Source organism: Cherax quadricarinatus, chromosome 70, assembly GCF_038502225.1.
Source record: "Cherax quadricarinatus isolate ZL_2023a chromosome 70, ASM3850222v1, whole genome shotgun sequence".
Classification (NCBI taxonomy): Eukaryota; Metazoa; Arthropoda; class Malacostraca; order Decapoda; family Parastacidae; genus Cherax; species Cherax quadricarinatus.
The window spans coordinates 21,917,439-21,938,176 of NC_091361.1; the positions used below are offsets into that span (position 1 = coordinate 21,917,439).

The 20,738-nt window shown below is 40.6% G+C and overlaps 1 protein-coding gene across 2 annotated transcripts in view; it reads right to left on the reverse strand.

Moving 5' to 3' along the window:
• The window catches only part of Bub3 (mitotic checkpoint protein Bub3), a 123,659-nt gene extending 110,634 nt beyond the window's left edge, over nucleotides 1-13,025 (reverse strand). For both annotated transcript variants that reach the window (XM_070099955.1, XM_070099954.1), the window contains exon 1: nucleotides 12,888-13,025. In XM_070099955.1, the coding sequence (XP_069956056.1) occupies nucleotides 12,888-12,988 (101 nt within the window). In that variant the 5' untranslated portion in view covers nucleotides 12,989-13,025. The remainder of the gene's footprint in view (nucleotides 1-12,887) is intronic.
• Nucleotides 13,026-20,738: the final 7,713 nt, after the last annotated feature.

The following is a 20,738-nucleotide window of genomic DNA, read 5'->3' on the forward strand; positions in this document are numbered from 1 at the left end:
ATTTATGCTTTTCAAGGTGGCTACGAACTGCCTCGGCAATTATTGATTCCATAAATTTTCCCACTATGGAGGTTAGGCTTATTGGTCTATAGTTCGAAGCTAAGGACCTGTCACCTGTTTTGAAAATAGGTATCACATTTGCCATTTTCCACTTATCTGGCACCATGCCAGTTTGTAGTGATATGTTGAAAAGATTAGCCAAAGGTGTGCTAAGCTCCTCTTTACATTCCTTTAGAACCCTTGCATACAGTTCATCAGGGCCTGGGGATTTGTTAGGTTTTAATTTATCTATTTGCCTAAGGACCATGTCACTTGTGACCCTAATCGTGCACAGTTTATTATCGTCCTGTTCTACATAATTTATCATTACTGGAATATCGCTGGTATCCTCCTGTGTAAAAACTGAGAGGAAGTATGTGTTAAAAATTCTACACATTTCCTTATCACTGTCAGTGAGCTGACCCGAGGAACTTTTGAGTGGGCCTATCTTGTCCCTGATCTTACTTCTGTATACCTGAAAGAATCCTTTTGGGTTAGTCTTCGATTCTCTTGCAACTTTAACCTCATAATCTCTTTTTGCTTTTCTAATTCCCTTTTTTATTTCTCTCTTTAACTGAATATATCGATTTCTTAATTGCCCCTCTCCTCTTTTGATTTGCCTATATATGCCTCTCTTTTGACCAATCAGATATTTTAATCTATTGTTCATCCATTTAGGATCATTTTTGTTTGATCTGATTTCCCTATTTGGAACATAATTTGACTGAGCAGCTAGAACTATGCCCTGGAAAGCATCATATCGGCAACCATCACCACCTACCTGACCCTTAGTCAGGTCATTCCAGTTCAGCCCACCTAAGTAATTTTTCAGTCCTATGAAATCAGCCAAGCGAAAGTCAGGGACGGAGACTTGATTGCCATTATTAGGGGAATTCCATGATATATTAAAACTGAGTGATTTGTGATCACTTTCCCCAAGCTCATCATTAACCTCAAGATTATTAATTAGTGTTTCCCTACTGGCAAGAACCAAGTCAAGGAGGTTATTTCCCCTAGTTGGCTCTGTCACAAACTGTTTTAAAAAACAATCCTGGATCGTATCAAGAAAGTCACCTGACTCTAAATTTCCTGTCAAATTGCTCCAGTCAATCTGTCTATAGTTGAAATCTCCCATTAGCACAACATTTTCGTATGTAGATGCCTTACGAATTTCGTCCCATAGAAGTTTACTGCACTCCCTATCAAGATTTGGGGCCCTGTAAATCACACCCAAAATTAGTTTTTCTCGGCCCTCGAGAAGCTGTAACCAAACAGATTCAGTGGCTGACGCTTCTAATTTAATATCTTGTCTAACACAACAATTTAAATTGTCTCTGACATACATCGCCACTCCACCACCTTTCCTGTTGACCCTGTCAGTGTGGAATAATTTATAGCCTTGTATGTGACATTCAGAGGGCATCTCTCTATCTTTCAGATCGAGCCAGGTCTCTGTTATAGCAATAATATCTATGTTTCCTGCACTTGCAATTAATCTTAGCTCATCTATCTTATTTCTTACACTCCTGCTATTAGTATAGTAAACCTTAAGGGAGCTAGTCCCTTGCTGCCCTCTGCTGTCCCCCTTTGTTTGCTGACCTGATCTATTGTCTTTATTTATAACTTCATGCTGAATGCCTTTTATACATTTACTATTTCCAACCCTAGTGTTGCAACCCGCTTGTTTCCCACACACACCCATACCTCTATCTTCCATCAGTTTAAAATCATAGGCATTTCACCAATGGCCTTCTCAATCGAGTCTGCAAGTGCTACCACCCCTGCCCCAGAGAGATGTACCCCATCCCTTGCATACATTTCATGTTTGCCATAAAAGTTGTTCCAGTTGTCAATGAATGGGATTGCAAGTTCCTTGCAGTATCTGTCTAGCCAGCAATTTACACCAATTGCCCTAGACAACCATTCATTTCCTACTCCCCTTCTAGGCAAGATGCTACATATGATTGGGATCCCTCCCTTAGACTTAATGAAATCTATAGCTGACCTGTACTTATCTAGCAGCTCTTCTCTCCTACCCTTCCCAATATCATTTCCACCAGCACTGAGACAGATAATGGGCTTGTTCCCATTACCTGACATGATATTATCCAGCCTGTTGACAATGTCCCCAACACCAGCTCCAGGGAAGCACACTCTATCTCTCATCATCTTATTCCTATTACAAAAAGCACGGTCAATATATCTTACCTGAGAGTCACCAACCACAAGAATGTGCTTACCTCCATTAGCAGGGGCAGTAGTACCCTTACCTTCACTGGCCACTGAAGTACATTCATCCTGAAGAACAGAGAAGCGATTTCCTACCTTCAGATCTTCACTCTTAACTTTCCTTACTCTGATGCGCCTCCCATTACTGTGAACCACTCGCCACTTGTAGCAGGTGCTGGGCTGCACCTCACTGCTGGTAGCCGTTGCTACCTCCCCAACTACAGCCTCCTCACAGCGAGAGACAGACTGCACCTCACTGCTAGAAGCCTCATTCCCCACAACTCCAGCCACCTCACACTCTCTCCCAGACCCATTGAGGTGGACCTTCAGCCTCCTAATCTCCTCCTGGAGAAGCAAGACCTCCTCCTTCAACTCTCCAACCTCAATTTTTAAAACACTGCAGAAGCAAGCCATGCTTTGTAACCGTCCACGCTAATCCCCAAAGCAGCTCAGGGTCTGTGACCTCACGTGATGACTGACCACTGACGACCACAGTCTGGAGCAACAAACACAGTCTGGAGCAACAAACACAGTCTGGAGCAACAAACACAGTCTGGAGCAACAAACACAGTCTGGAGCAACAAACACCATAATAAAGTCAATAGTGTGCTCTAACCTGTAGAAAAAAAATGGTAATCTTTTCTAGAGCTTTTGTTGTAGCTTCATCATGGAGAAGCTTTTAACAACGGTACTCGTTTAACTTAGGAAAAAACCACTTTAAATGAAAATAAACAATTCTGTACCTAGTTGTTATGATCGACAACAAAAAATACTGGAACCCTTAAACTGTGCACATGCAAGACACTGTACAGTACTGTGTGTATTGGGAGCAATACTTTTGAAAAAAATTTTAAACAGTAGTTTCCACCAAGACTGTAGAGCATAAAAAAATAAACATACAGAAAGGAAACTGAAATAATGAAAACAAACCCTTCTATAGTATACTAAGATATGCAACTCATTGGTAAGAATAATGCATAGATGGATTTCATACTGTTCTTTCTGTAATGAGTTCATTCAGTACAGCAGAGCCCCGCTTTACGGCATTTTGCTAATAAGGACATTTCAAATTATGACCAAAACTCGCTATACGGCTCCCCCCCACCTGACTTTCCAATACAGTCACTGCGCCCCACCTGGCTTGTTTACATACTCCGTGAGCTCCACGTCTCTCCATTATGCCTGGAAATTTTGCAAAATTTTCAGTTTTTCAAAGTTATTTCATATTTTATATATACTCTGATAATTATACTTATGTGCACCTGTACCTAAGTAAACTTACACACTGTGCTGGCATACAGGTACACATTAAAAATCACTAAGAGTGCCTTGTTTCGAGAACGCCATATTAATAATGATAATAATAATACTGTACTCAATAATAATCATACTGAGGCACATTAAATGTCGTATATTACATTAATATACACATTTTCATTAATCTATGATATTTTTTCAAAATTATATAACAAACATGATACATAACAAACATGATAAGTAAACCCCACAGTAGAATAAATTAATACGAGATATTTTTCCAGACGTCTTGTCGGAGTGTTGGAAAGAATAACGTTTTCTATAGTTCAACTCCAAAGAAAATGTGTACACAACAGTATTACTGGGGTGTAACTGTATAAAATTATACCTTTCATATGCCTTCACTTGGAAAGTCATTTCTTCTAAAAATGGTGTTACATGAGAATGGGAGTGTTGTTCTTTATTTATTCTACTGTACCAATGTGAAGACAACTCGTACACAGCCAATTACAGTTGGTGTCCCACAGGAAAGTGTCCTAGGCCCTCTTTTCTTTCCTATATACATAAATGACCTACCAAATGCATCGCAACTACTCAAACCCACACTATTTGCAGATGACACTACATACGTCTACTCTCACCCGAGCCCAGTCATGCTAGGCAATACTGTAAATACCGAATTACAGAAAATATCAACCTGGATGAGGACCAACAAACTTACTCTAAACATTGACAAAACCTACTACATTCAGTTTGGTAACAGAGCTGCAGATGTGTCTCTTAACATAATGATAAATGGATCACCTATCACAAAACTCACAGAGGGAAAATTCTTAGGAATCCACCATGATAATACTCAAATTTCAAACACATGTAGAACAAATTTCCAAGAAAATTTCCAAGACCGTAGGCATACTATCAAAGATACGGTATTATGTTCCACAGTCAGCCCTCCTGGCCCTATATCACTCGCTTATTTACCCCTATCTCACCTATGGAAATTGTGCATGGGGCTCAACAACAATAAACCATCTCAGACCATTAATTACCCAACAAAAGGCTGCAGTCAGAATAAGTTCCCACTACAGGCAGCACACTCCACCAATATTCAAAACTCTAAACCTACTCACCATACAAAACATCCATACTTATCATTGTACCTACTACATACATAGAACACTTAACTCAGATATAAACCCTCCCCTCAAACGTCTCCTTACCAACCTCAACAGAACACATGACCATAACACAAGGCACAAATCACTCTTTGATGTTCCTCGTGTCCATCTCACACTATGCAAAAACTCAATGAACATAAAAGGCCCAAAAATCTGGAATTCATTACCTGTTTACCTGGAGTTTACCTGGAGAGAGTTCCGGGGGCCAATGCCCCCGTGGCCCGGTCTGTGACCAGGCCTCCTGGTGGATCAGAGCCTGGTCAACCAGGGTGTTACTGCTGGCTGCACGCAATCCAACATACGAGCCACAGCCCGGCTGCTCAGGTACCATGAATACCGTGAATATAAAAGAAACACTGTCTGTTTATAAATTCAAGTCTTCTTAAAAATCACTTACTCACCCACAACTAAATAAATACTGAATAATTGTATCTCATAAATAATTAACCTGTGACCCAATCAAACTTTGTTATTTTTAATTACATTACCTAATAGAATGCTCCATTCTACTGAACGCACAGCAACACAGTAAATGACCATATGACCTGTCTTTGAAATACGTACTCATTTGTGCTTAATTGTTATTTGTTTACAATAATGTTTACCACTGAATATATCATTGCTTAGTTAATCTTAAGTTAATTTTAAGCCTGCCCATAATGCTCTGCATACAAGGGGCTTTGGCATGTTACACTTAACCCCTTGACTGTTGCAACCCTTAATCCTGAGGTGTCTCCTGGTGTCACAAAATTTCAAAAAAAAAAAAAAAAAAAATTTTCTTATGATAGAGAATCTTTTCCATTCTATCAAATGAGACCAAGAAAACGAGAATACAACCATAAATACTATACGAAAATAGACCACAAAGTCGGCATGAGATACAATTCCCTACAAGTCCCTCACCAGCATCAAGGAACCTGCCTTGAGGTCTGCTCACTTATGGAATTTTGCTCGCGTACGGAAACAAAAAATCGACCCATCAACTGCGTATTTGGAAAAACTCACACGTGGATGTGCTCACAAGTAGAGGTTCCACTGTATGTAAAAGCACTGATTTAGCAGTGGTTTAGATGAGGAAAAAAAATGCCAGGAAGCATCAGTGAAGCAAGAAATTTATGCTGCTTGATATATAAGCTTGACTAGCATGAGTGGGTGTGAGAGACGTGCCCAGTATGAGCTAAGAGGCTTGCTGCAGTGCCCTTGATTAAGTTCATATGTTCCTTCATTCTTATCACAGCCCTTCTTGCAAGACAAGTTATAATACTGCATAACACTGATGTATCCATAATACTAACATAACACACTCACAGCCATAACACAGTAAATCACGCTAACATAGCCATAACATTATAGATTCCCCTAATGTAGCCACATCACCCCAACGTAGCCATGACACAGCACATCACCCCAACGTAGCCATGACACAGCACATCACCCCAACGTAGCCATGCCAGCACATCACCCCAACGTAGCCATGACACAGCAGGTCACCCCAACGTAGCCATGACAGCACATCACCCCAACGTAGCCATGACACAGCACATCACCCCTACGTAGCCATGACACAGCACATCACCCCAACGTAGCCATGACACAGCAATCACCCCAACGTAGCCACGACACAGCAGATCACCCCAATGTAGCCATGACACAGCAGATCACCCCAACATAGCCATGACACAGCAGATCACCACAATGTAGCCAAGACACAGCAGATCACCCCAACGAAGCCATGACACAGCAGATCACCCCAATGTAGCCATGACACAGCAGATCACCCCAATGTAGCCATGACACAGCAGATCACCCCAACATAGCCATGACACAGCAGATCACCACAATGTAGCCAAGACACAGCAGATCACCCCAACGAAGCCATGACACAGCAGATCACCCCAATGTAGCCATGACACAGCAGATCACCCCAATGTAGCCATGACACAGCAGATCACCCCAATGTAGCCACAACACAGCAGATCACCGCAATGTAGCCACGACACAGCAGATCACCCCAATGTAGCCACGACACAGCAGATCACCCCAATGTAGCCACGACACAGCAGATCACCCCAATATGTCACCATTAAAGACACAGCCTCAGCAACACGGCCACTTGATACTGGAGTTCCGCAGGGAAGTGTCCTTGGTCCCCTGCTCTTCCTCATATACATCAATGACCTTCCAAACGTATCCCAACACCTGAAACCCATTCTCTTTGCTGACGACACGACTTATGTCATCTCTCACCCTAATCTTGCCACCCTCAACACCACTGTGAATGAGGAGCTGATCAAAATATTGACTTGGATGACAGCCAATAAACTTACGCTTAACACTGACAAAACCTACTATATTATGTTTGGTAGCTGAGCAGGAGATGCAAAAACTAACATTAAGATTGACAACACTCTAATTACCAGAAATAATGGGGGAAAATTCCTAGGCTTATACCTTGACAACAATCTGAATTTCAGCACCCATATCCAGCATATAACCAAAAAAGTATCCAAAACGGTTGGGATCCTCTCCAAGATACGATACTACGTGCCGCAAAATGCCCTTCTCACACTATACCACTCACTTATTTATCCATACCTCACCTATGCTATTTGTGCTTGGGGATCAACTGCAGCAACACACCTAAAGCCAATAATAACCCAACAAAAAGCTGCAGTAAGAATAATCACTAAATCCCATCCCTGGCAACACCCCCCCCCCACTCTTCATAGACCTAAACTTACTCCCTGTTCAGTACATCCACACTTACTACTGTGCAATCTACATCTACAGGGCCTTAAACTCTAATATCGACCTTGACCTAAAACGCTTTCTTGATAGTTGTGACAGAACCCACAGGCATAACACCAGACACAAACATCTCTACGACATTCCCCGTGTCCGACTAAACCTTTACAAAAATTCAATGTATGTCAAAAGCCCTAAAATCTGGAATACCCTACCTGAGAACTCTAGAACTGCAGACACATTCATCACCTTCAAAACTACCATTAGAAAACATCTTATCTCCCTGATACACCCTGTCAACTAACTACACGAATACCCCCTGGTGGTTCACACTTACACTCACTGACTCATTTGACCATAAACAGAAATATTAATCTCAATCTTAAAATAATGAATCCTGTGATACTCCAATACTGAAACTATGTACTGTGCCAAAACAAAAGCATTCACATTGCTAAACTCACAAACTAGTATTTAGTCACTTAGCCATAATACCAACTTACCTCATAATTTGTAATATTTTACAATTAAGAATAAAACTAAGTCTGCCCGAAATGCCTAGCCATGCTAAGCGTTCTAGTGATACACTCTGTAATCACTATTTTACTACATGTAAACCACACAATAACCAAATTTCTGTAAACTCAGCATTGTAATCCTTATAGAGAATAAACTTTGAATTTGAATATAGCCATGACAAAGCATATCACCCCAATGTAGCCATGACACAGCAGATGACCCTAATGTAGCCATAACACTGCAGATGACCCTAATGTAGCCATTACACTGTAGATGACCCTAATGTAGCCATAATGCTGTAGATGACCCTAATGTAGCCATAACACTGTAGATGACCCTAATGTAGCCATAACACTGTAGATGACCCTAATGTAGCCATAACACTGTAGATGATCTAATGTAGCCATAACACTGTAGATGACCCTAATGTAGCAATAACACTGTAGATGACCCTAATGGTGCCATAAAACTGTAAATGACCCTAATGGTGCCATAACACTGTAGATGACCCTAATGTAGCCATAACACTGTAGATGATCCTAATGTAGCCATAACACTGTAGATGACCCTAATGTAGTGCAAGAATGGTATATAATACCGACAAGATAAAAACTTAAGACACATGTGCAACATCTGGGTATCTTTATTGTAGACGTTTCGCCATCCAGTGGCTTTATCAATACAAATTCTAGGACATAACTTGAAGACAGTAGGACTATATACAGAAGATGAGGTAATCAGTCCCTTAACCTAGGAGTAGGTGCGAAGAACACCATAGTCGTGGAGATTCTGAAGCAGAAGAAAGGAGCCTTGCGCTTATATAGTAACGTCAAGTGTAGCAGACGAGGGCATAGTCACTGGTAGGCGGGATTCCCCAGTGGAAGTAGGTCCTTCCCAAAGAGATGGGTTTGTTTTAGTAGTAGTTGTCGTAGTCGTGAAGGTTATGTACATGTCTTCAGAATCAAGATTCCATGATGTTGCAGTGTCTGACAAGTTGTGCAAGAATGGTATATAATACCGACAAGATAAAAATTAAGACACATGTACAACATCTGGGTATCTTTATGTCCTAGAATTTGTATTGATAAAGCCACTGGATGGCGAAACGTCTACAATAAAGATACCCAGATGTTGCACATGGACCCTAATGTAGCCATAACACTGTAGATGACCCTAATGTAGCCATAACACTGTAGATGACCCTAACGCAGCCATAACACTGTAGATGACCCTAATGCACCCATAACACTGTAGATGACCCTAATGCAGCCATATCACTGCTGATGACCCTAATGTAGCCATAACACTGTAGATGACCCTAGTGCACCCATAACACTGTAGATGACCCTAATGCAGCCATATCACTGCTGATGACCCTAATGTAGCCATAACACTGTAGATGACCCTAGTGTACCCATAACACTGTAGATGACCCTAATGTACCCATAACACTGTAGATGACCCTAATGTTGCCATAATACTGTAAATGACCCTAATGTTGCCATATTACTGTAGATGACCCTAATGTAGCCATAACAGAATACTCCATTCTACTGATTACACAGCAACACAGTAAATGACCATACGACCTGTCTTTGTAATACTCATTGGTATTAAATTGTTATCTGTTTTACAATATTTTTTGTACCACTGAATATATCATTGCTTAGTTATCTTAAGTTAATTTTAAGCTTGCCCATAATGTTCTGCATAAAAGGGGCTTTGGCATGCTGCACTTAAAAATTGTATTCCTTGTAATTCTCTGTATCATGTTCAAATTAATAAATAAATAAAAATAAATAAATAAAAGATGAGCTTAATATACCCATAACACTGTAGATGACCCTAGTGTATCCATAATGCTGTAGATGACCCTAATGTACCCATATCACTGTAGATGACCCTAATGTTGCCATAATACTGTAGATGACCCTAATGTACCCATAACACCGTAGATAAGAATAAGTTTATTTTGACACGATACATGGTTGTACAGAGGAATACATGTACGTATAACATTCGAGTGTACATGCCAAAAGCCCCTTTGTATGCAGAGCATTTTGGGCAAACTTAAAAATTAACTTATAAAAATTAAATTATAAAGGCAATAATAGTTCATATGGTCATTAGATAAGTTACAGTGAGTACAAGGGAACTGAATATTCTATTAGGTAATGCTATATTCAAATTCAAATTCAAAGTTTATTCTCTATAAGGATTACAATGCTGAGTTTACAGAATTTGGTTATTGTATTGTTTACATACCTGGAGTTTACCTGGAGAGAGTTCCGGGGGTCAACGCCCCCGCGGCCCGGTCTGTGACCAGGCCTCCTGGTGGATCAGAGCCTGATAAACCAGGCTGTTGCTGCTGGCTGCACGCAAACCAACGTACGAGCCACAGCCCGGCTGGTCAGGAACCGACTTCAGGTGCTTGTCCAGTGCCAGCTTGAAGACTGCCAGGGGTCTGTTGGTAATCCCCCTTATGTATGCTGGGAGGCAGATGAACAGTCTCGGGCCCCTGACACTTATTGTATGGTCTCTTAACGTGCTAGTGACACCCCTGCTTTTCATTGGGGGGATGTTGCATTGTCTGCCAAGTCTTTTGCTTTCGTAGTGAGTGATTTTCGTGTGCAAGTTCGGTACTAGTCCCTCTAGGATTTTCCAGGTGTATATAGTCATGTATCTCTCCCGCCTGCATTCCAGGGAATACAGGTTCAGGAACCTCAAGCGCTCCCAGTAACTGAGGTATTTTATCTCCGTTATGCGCGCCGTGAAGGTTCTCTGTACATTTTCTAGGTCAGCAATTTCACCTGCCTTGAAAGGTGCTGTTAGTGTGCAGCAATATTCCAGCCTAGATAGAACAAGTGACCTGAAGAGTGTCATCATGGGCTTGGCATCCCTCGTTTTGAGGCTCATCTACAGTGTTATGTCTACGTTAGGGTCATCTACAGTGTTATGGCTACATTAGGGTCATCTACAGTGTTATGGCTACATTAGGGTCATCTACAGTGTTATGGCTACATTAGGGTCATCTACAGTGTTATGGCTACATTAGGGTCATCTACAGTGTTATGGCTACATTAGGGTCATCTACAGTGTTATGGCTACATTAGGGTCATCTACAGTGTTATGGCACCATTAGGGTCATCTACAGTGTTATGGCACCATTAGGGTCATCTACAGTGTTATGGCTACGTTAGGGTCATCTACAGTGTTATGGCTACATTAGGGTCATCTACAGTGTTATGGCACCATTAGGGTCATCTACAGTGTTATGGCTAATTAGGGTCATCTACAGTGTTATGGCACCATTAGGGTCATCTACAGTGTTATGGCACCATTAGGGTCATCTACAGTGTTATGGCACCATTAGGGTCATCTACAGTGTTATGGCACCATTAGGGTCATCTACAGTGTTATGGCACCATTAGGGTCATCTACAGTGTTATGGCACCATTAGGGTCATCTACAGTGTTATGGCACCATTAGGGTCATCTACAGTGTTATGGCACCATTAGGGTCATCTACAGTGTTATGGCTACATTAGGGTCATCTACAGTGTTATGGCACCACTAGGGTCATCAACAGTGTTATGGCTACATTAGGGTCATCTACAGTGTTATGGCTACATTAGGGTCATCTACAGTGTTATGGCTACATTAGGGTCATCTACAGTGTTATGGCTACATTAGGGTCATCTACAGTGTTATGGCTACATTAGGGTCATCTACAGTGTTATGGCTACATTAGGGTCATCTACAGTGTTATGGCTACTTTAGAGTCATCTACAGTGTTATGGCACCATTAGGGTCATCTACAGTGTTATGGCACAATTAGGGTCATCTACAGTGTTATGGCTACATTAGGGTCATCTACAGTGTTATGGCTACTTTAGAGTCATCTACAGTGTTATGGCACCATTAGGGTCATGTACAGTGTTATGGCACCATTAGGGTCATGTACAGTGTTATGGCACAATTAGGGTCATCTACAGTGTTATGGCTACATTAGGGTCATCTACAGTGTTATGGCTACATTAGGGTCATCTACAGTGTTATGGCTACATTAGGGTCATCTACAGTGTTATGGCTACATTAGGGTCATCTACAGTGTTATGGCTACATTAGGGTCATCTACAGTGTTATGGCTACATTAGGGTCATCTACAGTGTTATGGCACCATTAGGGTCATCTACAGTGTTATGTCTACATTAGGGTCATCTACAGTGTTACGGCTACATTAGGGTCATCTACAGTGTTATGGCTACATTAGGGTCATCTACAGTGTTATGGCACCATTAGGGTCATCTACAGTGCTATGTCTACATTAGGGTCATCTACAGTGTTATGGCTACATTAGGGTCATCTACAGTGCTATGGCTACATTAGGGTCATCTACAGTGTTATGGCTACATTAGGGTCATCTACAGTGTTATGGCACCATTAGGGTCATCTACAGTGCTATGGCTACATTAGGGTCATTTTCAGTGTTATGTCTACATAACACTGTAGATGACCCTAACGTAGCCATAACTATTATTATAATCATGGGTGAGCGCTAAACCCGTAGGAGTGCCCATAACTACAGTGTGCCATCAAGACCACTAAAAAACAATAAAACAATAACATATTTCTCAAGCTGTGTAGACTAAATAAGAGAAGTGGAAATACAATGACCCCAGTGGAAGTAAGTCACTTTGGCTTTTTTTCTGGGGTCATCCTGGGTCATTTACACATACGTTACTATGTATGATAATTTGTGTAAGTGTATTTATGTGTACCTGTGTGTAGATAAGTGTTGGAGGCGGCTCAATACCAGGCAGCCTCTGCTGATACATTACCTTCATTATTAATACCATGGTAGCGGGACCTGCAGGCACGATACCATCACACACTCACTCAACTAATATTCATCACTCACCTGCAAGTAATTAACCAAATAAGGAGAAAAATGAGGATGAAATGGGAAGTGAAGGATGGTGTGTGTGTGTTGCAGCAAGTGACGCTTCTCACTGCTGACATCACCCGCCACTATATTTATGCCATAATATATGTCAGAAAATATGATTCTCCTGTGTGTGTGATCTAATTTATGTATGCATAAATGATTTATTACGATTGTAACCAGATATAAATGTGTAAAGTTCATTGTAACTTGGGCTAGCATAACTTTGAGGACCCCAATGGAAATAATTCACTCTTGACTTTTTTTTTTTTTTTTTGGTTATCCCAGGTTTTCTACATATGTGCTGCTATGTATTTATTTGTTTATTTTATTTTTTATTTGGACATGATATATAGGTGTACAAAGAAATATAGTGGTAATCTATGTAACTGTATTTGTGTATACCTGAATAAACCTACTTGCCCAGTACCTGGATCCATTATATACCTCTGTAATATTCTGACTCGTCCACAGGATGGGTATTGGCTGCATAATAAAGATAATAATCTAAATTAATTAACCCCCTACACAATGAATTTTCATGGGAGTTACAATTTATTTATTTATTTATTTGTTTAATAATTTGAACATACATACAGAGGTAGATTTTAGATTAGATTTTGCCACCGAAGTGGCTAGTTTATTGTGCACCCCATATCCATCCTGTGGACGGTAGCTCGAGAGCATATGGATACACAAAAGGCCTAGGAACTAGGCCCCAAAGGGTTAACAGGAATACATATGGATTTATATCTACATATCTATAGTTCACTTATCTGTTACAAGCAAATTTAGGAAATTTGCTTAGTATATCTGGTATCTTATTTTCATTAATAAGATATCTTGACATGTCACATAGGTTATTATACTGTCTGTCTCTGTATTCCTCAATAAGTGGACAATTAAGCACATAGTGTTCAAGAGAGTGACCATATGCCTGATCACATAATTTACATTTAGTTTGATCATCATCTTTGTGTCTCACAAACTGCCAGAAGTACTTGTAACCAAGCCTAAGTCTGGCCACTACAACATCAGTCAGTACTTGTAACCAAGCCTAAGCCTGGCCACTACAACATCAGTCAGTACTTGTAACCAAGCCTAAGTCTGGCCACTACAACATCAGTCAGTACTTGTAACCAAGCCTAAGTCTGGCCACTACAACATCAGTCAGTACTTGTAACCAAGCCTAAGTCTGGCCACTACAACATCAGTCAGTACTTGTAACCAAGCCTAAGTCTGGCCACTACAACATCAGTCAGTACTTGTAACCAAGCCTAAGCCTGGCCACTACAACATCAGTCAGTACTTGTAACCAAGCCTAAGCCTGGCCACTACAACATCAGTCAGTACTTGTAACCAAGCCTAAGTCTGGCCACTACAACATCAGTCAGTACTTGTAACCAAGCCTAAGTCTGGCCACTACAATATCAGTCAGTACTTGTAACCAAGCCTAAGTCTGGCCACTACAACATCAGTCAGTACTTGTAACCAAGCCTAAGTCTGGCCACTACAACATCAGTCAGTACTTGTAACCAAGCCTAAGTCTGGCCACTACAACATCAGTCAGTACTTGTAACCAAGCCTAAGCCTGGCCACTACAACATCAGTCAGTACTTGTAACCAAGCCTAAGCCTGGCCACTACAACATCAGTCAGTACTTGTAACCAAGCCTAAGTCTGGCCACTACAACATCGGTCAGTACTTGTAACCAAGCCTAAGCCTGGCCACTACAACATCAGTCAGTACTTGTAACCAAGCCTAAGCCTGGCCACTACAACATCAGTCAGTACTTGTAACCAAGCCTAAGTCTGGCCACTACAACACCAGTCAGTACTTGTAACCAAGCCTAAGTCTGGCCACTACAACATCAGTCAGTACTTGTAACCAAGCCTAAGCCTGGCCACTACAACATCAGTCAGTACTTGTAACCAAGCCTAAGTCTGGCCACTACAACATCAGTCAGTCTGTTCACATTGCAAGTTGCTCCATAAACATACTTATCTACGTTCATGTTATCATAGTGGGTTATAGATCTACTCAGGCTTCTAACTGCATTCCTATAACAATCATTTTCATTATTTACTTCTCTCCTAATATTATTCCTAATGCTAGACACAGATATACCAAAGTTATATTCTACGTTCTCCTTCTGGATACTCTTCTTGGCTAACATATCAACTTTATCATGAAGGAGTAATCCAATGTGTGATGGGATCCATAGCAATTGTACATTAATTCCTTTGTCCCTAATTTTTGAGTATCTATACCTGGCTTCCCAATGAGCATGTTGTTGGAGTGATCAGTGATAAAACATTATTGTAAACAGATAACAATAAAGCACAAATGAGTATTACAAAGACAGGTCATATGGTTGCATGCATTGCTGTACATTCAGTAGAATGGAGTATTCTGTTAGGTAGTGTATTTAAAAAATAACAAAGTTAGATTGGGTCTTAGGTTTAACATTTATGTGATATAATTGTGAGTAACATTTAAGTTATACAATTTATAAGGTTCAGTCTTCAAGCTGGCACTGGACAAGCACCTAAAGTCGGTTCCTGACCAGCCGGGCTGTGGCTCGTACGTTGGTTTGCGTGCAGCCAGCAGTAACAGCCTGGTTGATCAGGCTATGATCCACCAGGAGGCCTGGTCACAGACCGGGCCGCGGGGGCGTTGAGCCCCGGAACTCTCTCCAGGTAAACTCCAGGTATTTATTTGGTTTTGGGTGAATAAGTGATCTTTGAGAGACTTGAATTTATAAACAGGTAGTGTTTCTTTTATATTTACAGGTAATGAATTCCAGATTTTAGGGCCTTTTATGTGCATTGAGTTTTTGCATAGCGAGAGATGGACACGAGATTTAGATTTTGCCACCGAAGTGGCTAGTTTATTGTGCACCCCATATCCATCCTGTGGACGGTAGCGCGAGAGCATATGGATACACAAAAGGCCTAGGAACTAGGCCCCAAAGGGTTAACAGGAATACATATGGATTTATATCTACATATCTATAGTTCACTTATCTGTTACAAGCAAATTTAGGAAATTTGCTTAGTATATCTGGTATCTTATTTTCATTAATAAGATATCTTGACATGTCACATAGGTTATTATACTGTCTGTCTCTGTATTCCTCAATAAGTGGACAATTAAGCACATAGTGTTCAAGAGAGTGACCATATGCCTGATCACATAATTTACATTTAGTTTGATCATCATCTGTGTGTCTCCCAAACTGCCAGAAGTACTTGTAACCAAGCCTAAGCCTGGCCACTACAACATCAGTCAGTCTGTTCACATTGCAAGTTGCTCCATAAACATACTTATCTACGTTCATGTTATCATAGTGGGTTATAGATCTACTCAGGCTTCTAACTGCATTCCTATAACAATCATTTTCATTATTTACTTCTCTCCTAATATTATTCCTAATGCTAGACACAGTTATACCAAAGTTATATTCTACATTCTCCTTCTCGATACTCTTCTTGGCTAACATATCAACTTTATCATGAAGGAGTAATCCAATGTGTGATGGGATCCATAGCAATTGTACATTAATTCCTTTGTCCCTAATTTTTGAGTATCTATACCTGGCTTCCCCAATGAGCATGTTGTTGGAGTCATTATATGAGCCAAGAGCCTTCAATGATGACATAGAATCAGTAATGATGATAGAGTCAAGCTCAGTGTCATAGGTTAGCTTTAGCGCCATTAGGATTGCAAACAATTCAGTTTGCAGTGTAGACGCCCAGTTGTTAATTCTTATGCCTAACTCAACAAATTTATTATCGTTCTTAACTAGGGAGGTGGCAACAAGAGCAGATGCAGCCCTGCCAGAAGACTCCTGTTTAGATCCATCAGTGTATATAACTTGTGATAACTTGTTACTACCAGCTAGGTGAGAAATTTCTTCTTGAGCAGTTGCTCTAACAAGAGATTTAAGGAAGGGATTACTAGCAATGAGCTTCTTGGGAGGGACTTGTAGGTATGTGATATTAAATGAACACATCTTCCATGGAGGGGTGAAATGCTCTTGTTGCCTACAGTGATACAGTTCATGCAGGTTATAAAACTTAATGCAATTGCACGTTTTCACAATCCATTTAGATCTGTGTGTATTTACCTCTAGACACTTGGTAAGATTCACTGTGACAGTGTCTGGTTCGTTTCTCAACATTCTAATACCGAGTACAGTGTTAATTTCAACAATCCTATCACTGATACTAGAAATACCAAGCTCCTTCCTCATGTTAAGAACTTTTGTAGATCTGGGACAGCCAAGAATAATCCTGAGAGCTTCATTTTGCATTAACTCCAAGGGTCGGAGAGAACTTTCTCTAGCTAATATCAACATGGGAGCAGCATAATCAATTAAGGACCTAACATAGGCTATGTACATCATTCTCACGATTCTCACATTTGCACCATAGTTGGGATTGTAGCCAGCAACAGCTTTGAGAGCATTTAGCCTAGCTTTACATTTCTTGTTTAGTTGTGGTATAGTGGATTTGTTAAAGGGTACATCTACACCAAGATATCTGTAAGTTTTAACGTAGCTAATGATTTCACCCTGCAAATAGATGGGTGGGGGATGTCGTTTGCTTGTTAATATCTTAGTTTTAGAGGAAGATATTATGAGGCCTAGTCGATTACAAATTGCTTGAACTTCATTAAGAATGGTATTCATCTTCTTATGCCCTGTTGTATGGATCATGATATCATCAGCATAGCTTATAGCTATATGTTTAGGTGAGGCAGGTAGAGCATTTAGGAGAGCATTAATCAGAATATTAAATAGCATGGGACTAAGAACTCCTCCCTGCGGTGTACCTAAAGACATTTCTTTAGAATCACTTCTGAAGCCTTGGTAAAGGACAGAGGATACTCTATTTGACAGGTATCCTATTATCCAGCAGAGTAAGCTACCACCAATATTCATTTTGGCTAGTTCATGTAGTATAACGGTTCTGTTCGCAATATCAAATGCAGATTTTAGATCAAGAAAAGTGGTAAAACTAGTAGAGGTGTGTGCAGTGAGAAAGGTGGAAATACAGTTCTGCACACTTTTACCTTTCATGAACCCATAGAGGTAGGGGGAAAGTTGATGTCTGATTCTGTAGTACAGTCTGTTAAGCATCATTCTTTCAAAAGTTTTACAAAGACAACTAGTTAAGGAGATCGGCCTAAATGTATCAGGCTGTTGGGGCTTAGGGATAGGCACAATGAGACTATTGGTCCAGGAAGTAGGAAGAACGCCCTCAATGTAACTGAGATTATACAGTGCCAACAAAGGGTTATCAGGCACGTGCCTTAGAGTTCTGAGAATATCATAGGTTATACCATCCTCTCCAGGAGCAGTTGATCGACCTTTGGTTAATGCATTATCTAATTCATACTCGGTAAAGAGGCAATCACTCTCATCAATATTTTGGCTCATAAAATTAATCAGTTTCAACATTTCTTCAGAAGTACTCTCTAAATTTTTTCTAATATGAGATGGAAGGCTTTCATGCCTGGATGTTTTGGACCAGTCATTTATGAGGTCATTTGCTTTTTCAAGAGGAAAGGGATGAGCAACATTGCCAGTCTTTTTCCTGGTTATTTTATTTATACCTTTCCAAGCCAAACTCAAAGGGGTGGACCTATTTAATCCACTAACAAACTGTTCCCATTCCTGTTGCCTAAGTTCTTCCTTTCTATTCCTTGCATTTGTTAGTGCAGCTTGGAACGTTCTGAGCAGGTCTGGGGTTCTACATTCACGGTATGCTTTACCAATCCTCCTAGCTGCATGTGTTAGATTGCGCAGCTGTGGATCATTATAGTATTTACATTGGTTTTTATTGTTATTTATAGTGGAGGGTTTTTGTTTCCTATTCCTGCCCACTTGATCTGTGAGAACACTCTCAATAGTGGTAATTAAATCATCATTAAATTTTTGTGTGCCAATGGGCTCGTAATTCTTATACCATTGATCCAAGTGGTTAATAAAGTTGTCTCTGTGTTCTGGTTTGAGAATAAGTTTCCTCCTTCTGTATTTAGCTCCTTGATTGCTGGAGATGTGATCAAGATTGACAGTTGTTAGTCTTGGGAAGTGATCAGATAGAAGATCATCAACTATGACAGAGTCATGCATCGTATATGATGTATTAAATCCAAGACACAGATCTAGTATGCCACCATATATGTGAGTAGGCTCAGTAGTGCCCACAATTCGAACATTATCATGCTCATTTAGCAATCTCACTAGTTTAGTTCCATTGGTGTTTGTTATAGACCCACCAATATTCTTATGTCTGGCATTAAAATCTCCAAGAATGATGGTAGGTTCACTATTGATGCGATCTGGTAAAGCATCAGGTCGAAGCTGGTTCGCTGGGGCATAGAGATTAAAAATGTTTATGGAAAAATCGCCTGCATATACTTTGACACCATGATACTGCATGTTAACTCGACTCTGCAAGGAAAGGAGTGAATGTGGCAAGCTCTTTCTGACATACATCACACAACAGTTGGTTGACCTTAGGTTATAAGCTGCATATCCAGGCAAGTTTGGTGGAGGTGCTCCATCTTTCAATCTACATTCCTGCAAACAGATGACATCAATATTCTTGGTTGCACTAATATGATGTAAGTCAGGCAACCGCTTCCTGATGGAAGCAATGTTCCATGAAAAGATTTGTAATGTATCCATTGTAGTGAGTTATTACAATCTCTTGCTCATAAGATGGTAAAACTATTATGCTTTGACTACAGTGTGCAGATACTTAAGAGCAAATAGCATAGTTTGTACGTCTTTATCTTCAGGACCTTTATTTTTAAGCATTTTTCGGCATTTTGGCAGCCAGTGATAAGGCAAGTCTTGAAGGCAAGAGTTATGGGCTTCTTTCTCACAAATTGCTGGAAGCTGAACGGAGATTGCTGCACTTTTGACATCATCACCATGCTCAAGAGCATCATCCTGATTACATATATTTATTAAACTTGTCAGGATCTGTTCAAGATGCTCAATTTTTTTCTGGAAAGTTGTTATAATATGAGGAAGGTCAGGCGAATCCAATGCCTCTCCGGAGGATGGCACTTCTGGGTTAGTGCTTTCTTTAACACCTATCACCTTAACAGGTACCATGGTTACATTAGTGTTCTCTGTTTCATCATTCATTGCAGGTAGGTCCTGTGCATCTGACTCATCTCCAATTTCCAGGGAGGTTACCTGTGTGGTGTCCGTCTGACTGTTGTAGTTGTGTGTATTGGGAGAAATGACAAACTCATCCCCATATTCAGGTGTAGCCATAGGTATCTGTAGTGGCAGACCAGTAGTTCCATATGTGCTAGCAGGGATGGCTAGCTCCTCCACAGCTGGTGTGTGTGATGGCATTCTGGTATCACCAGAATCCTTTGCAGTGAGGTGGGGTTCTTGCACACTTTGCAGAGGTTCAGTCTCAGATCTGGCTGTGGTAGACTGGATGGCCCCATCCTCAGTTACCATTAAAGGACTGTTATCAGGTTTACATCGAAGGTTGTTTGGGTTCTGACTGCAGTCCTTGTGGGAAACTGTAACCCCAACTTCTTTACAGTTAATACACTTAAATTTTCGGCTGTCAGGGCCTACTGTGCATTCTCTAGTGGAATGTTTCCCAGCACACTTACCACACCAAGAATGTAGTATTCCACAGTCTACTGCAACATGGCCATAGTGCTGGCATTTGTAACACCTACGTTTAGGGGGTAGGTACACTTCGATGTTTAGGAAACGTAAACCATGCACCCAGATATTCCGGGGGAGGGGCACAGGACCTACCCAACTGGCAATAATTTGGGATT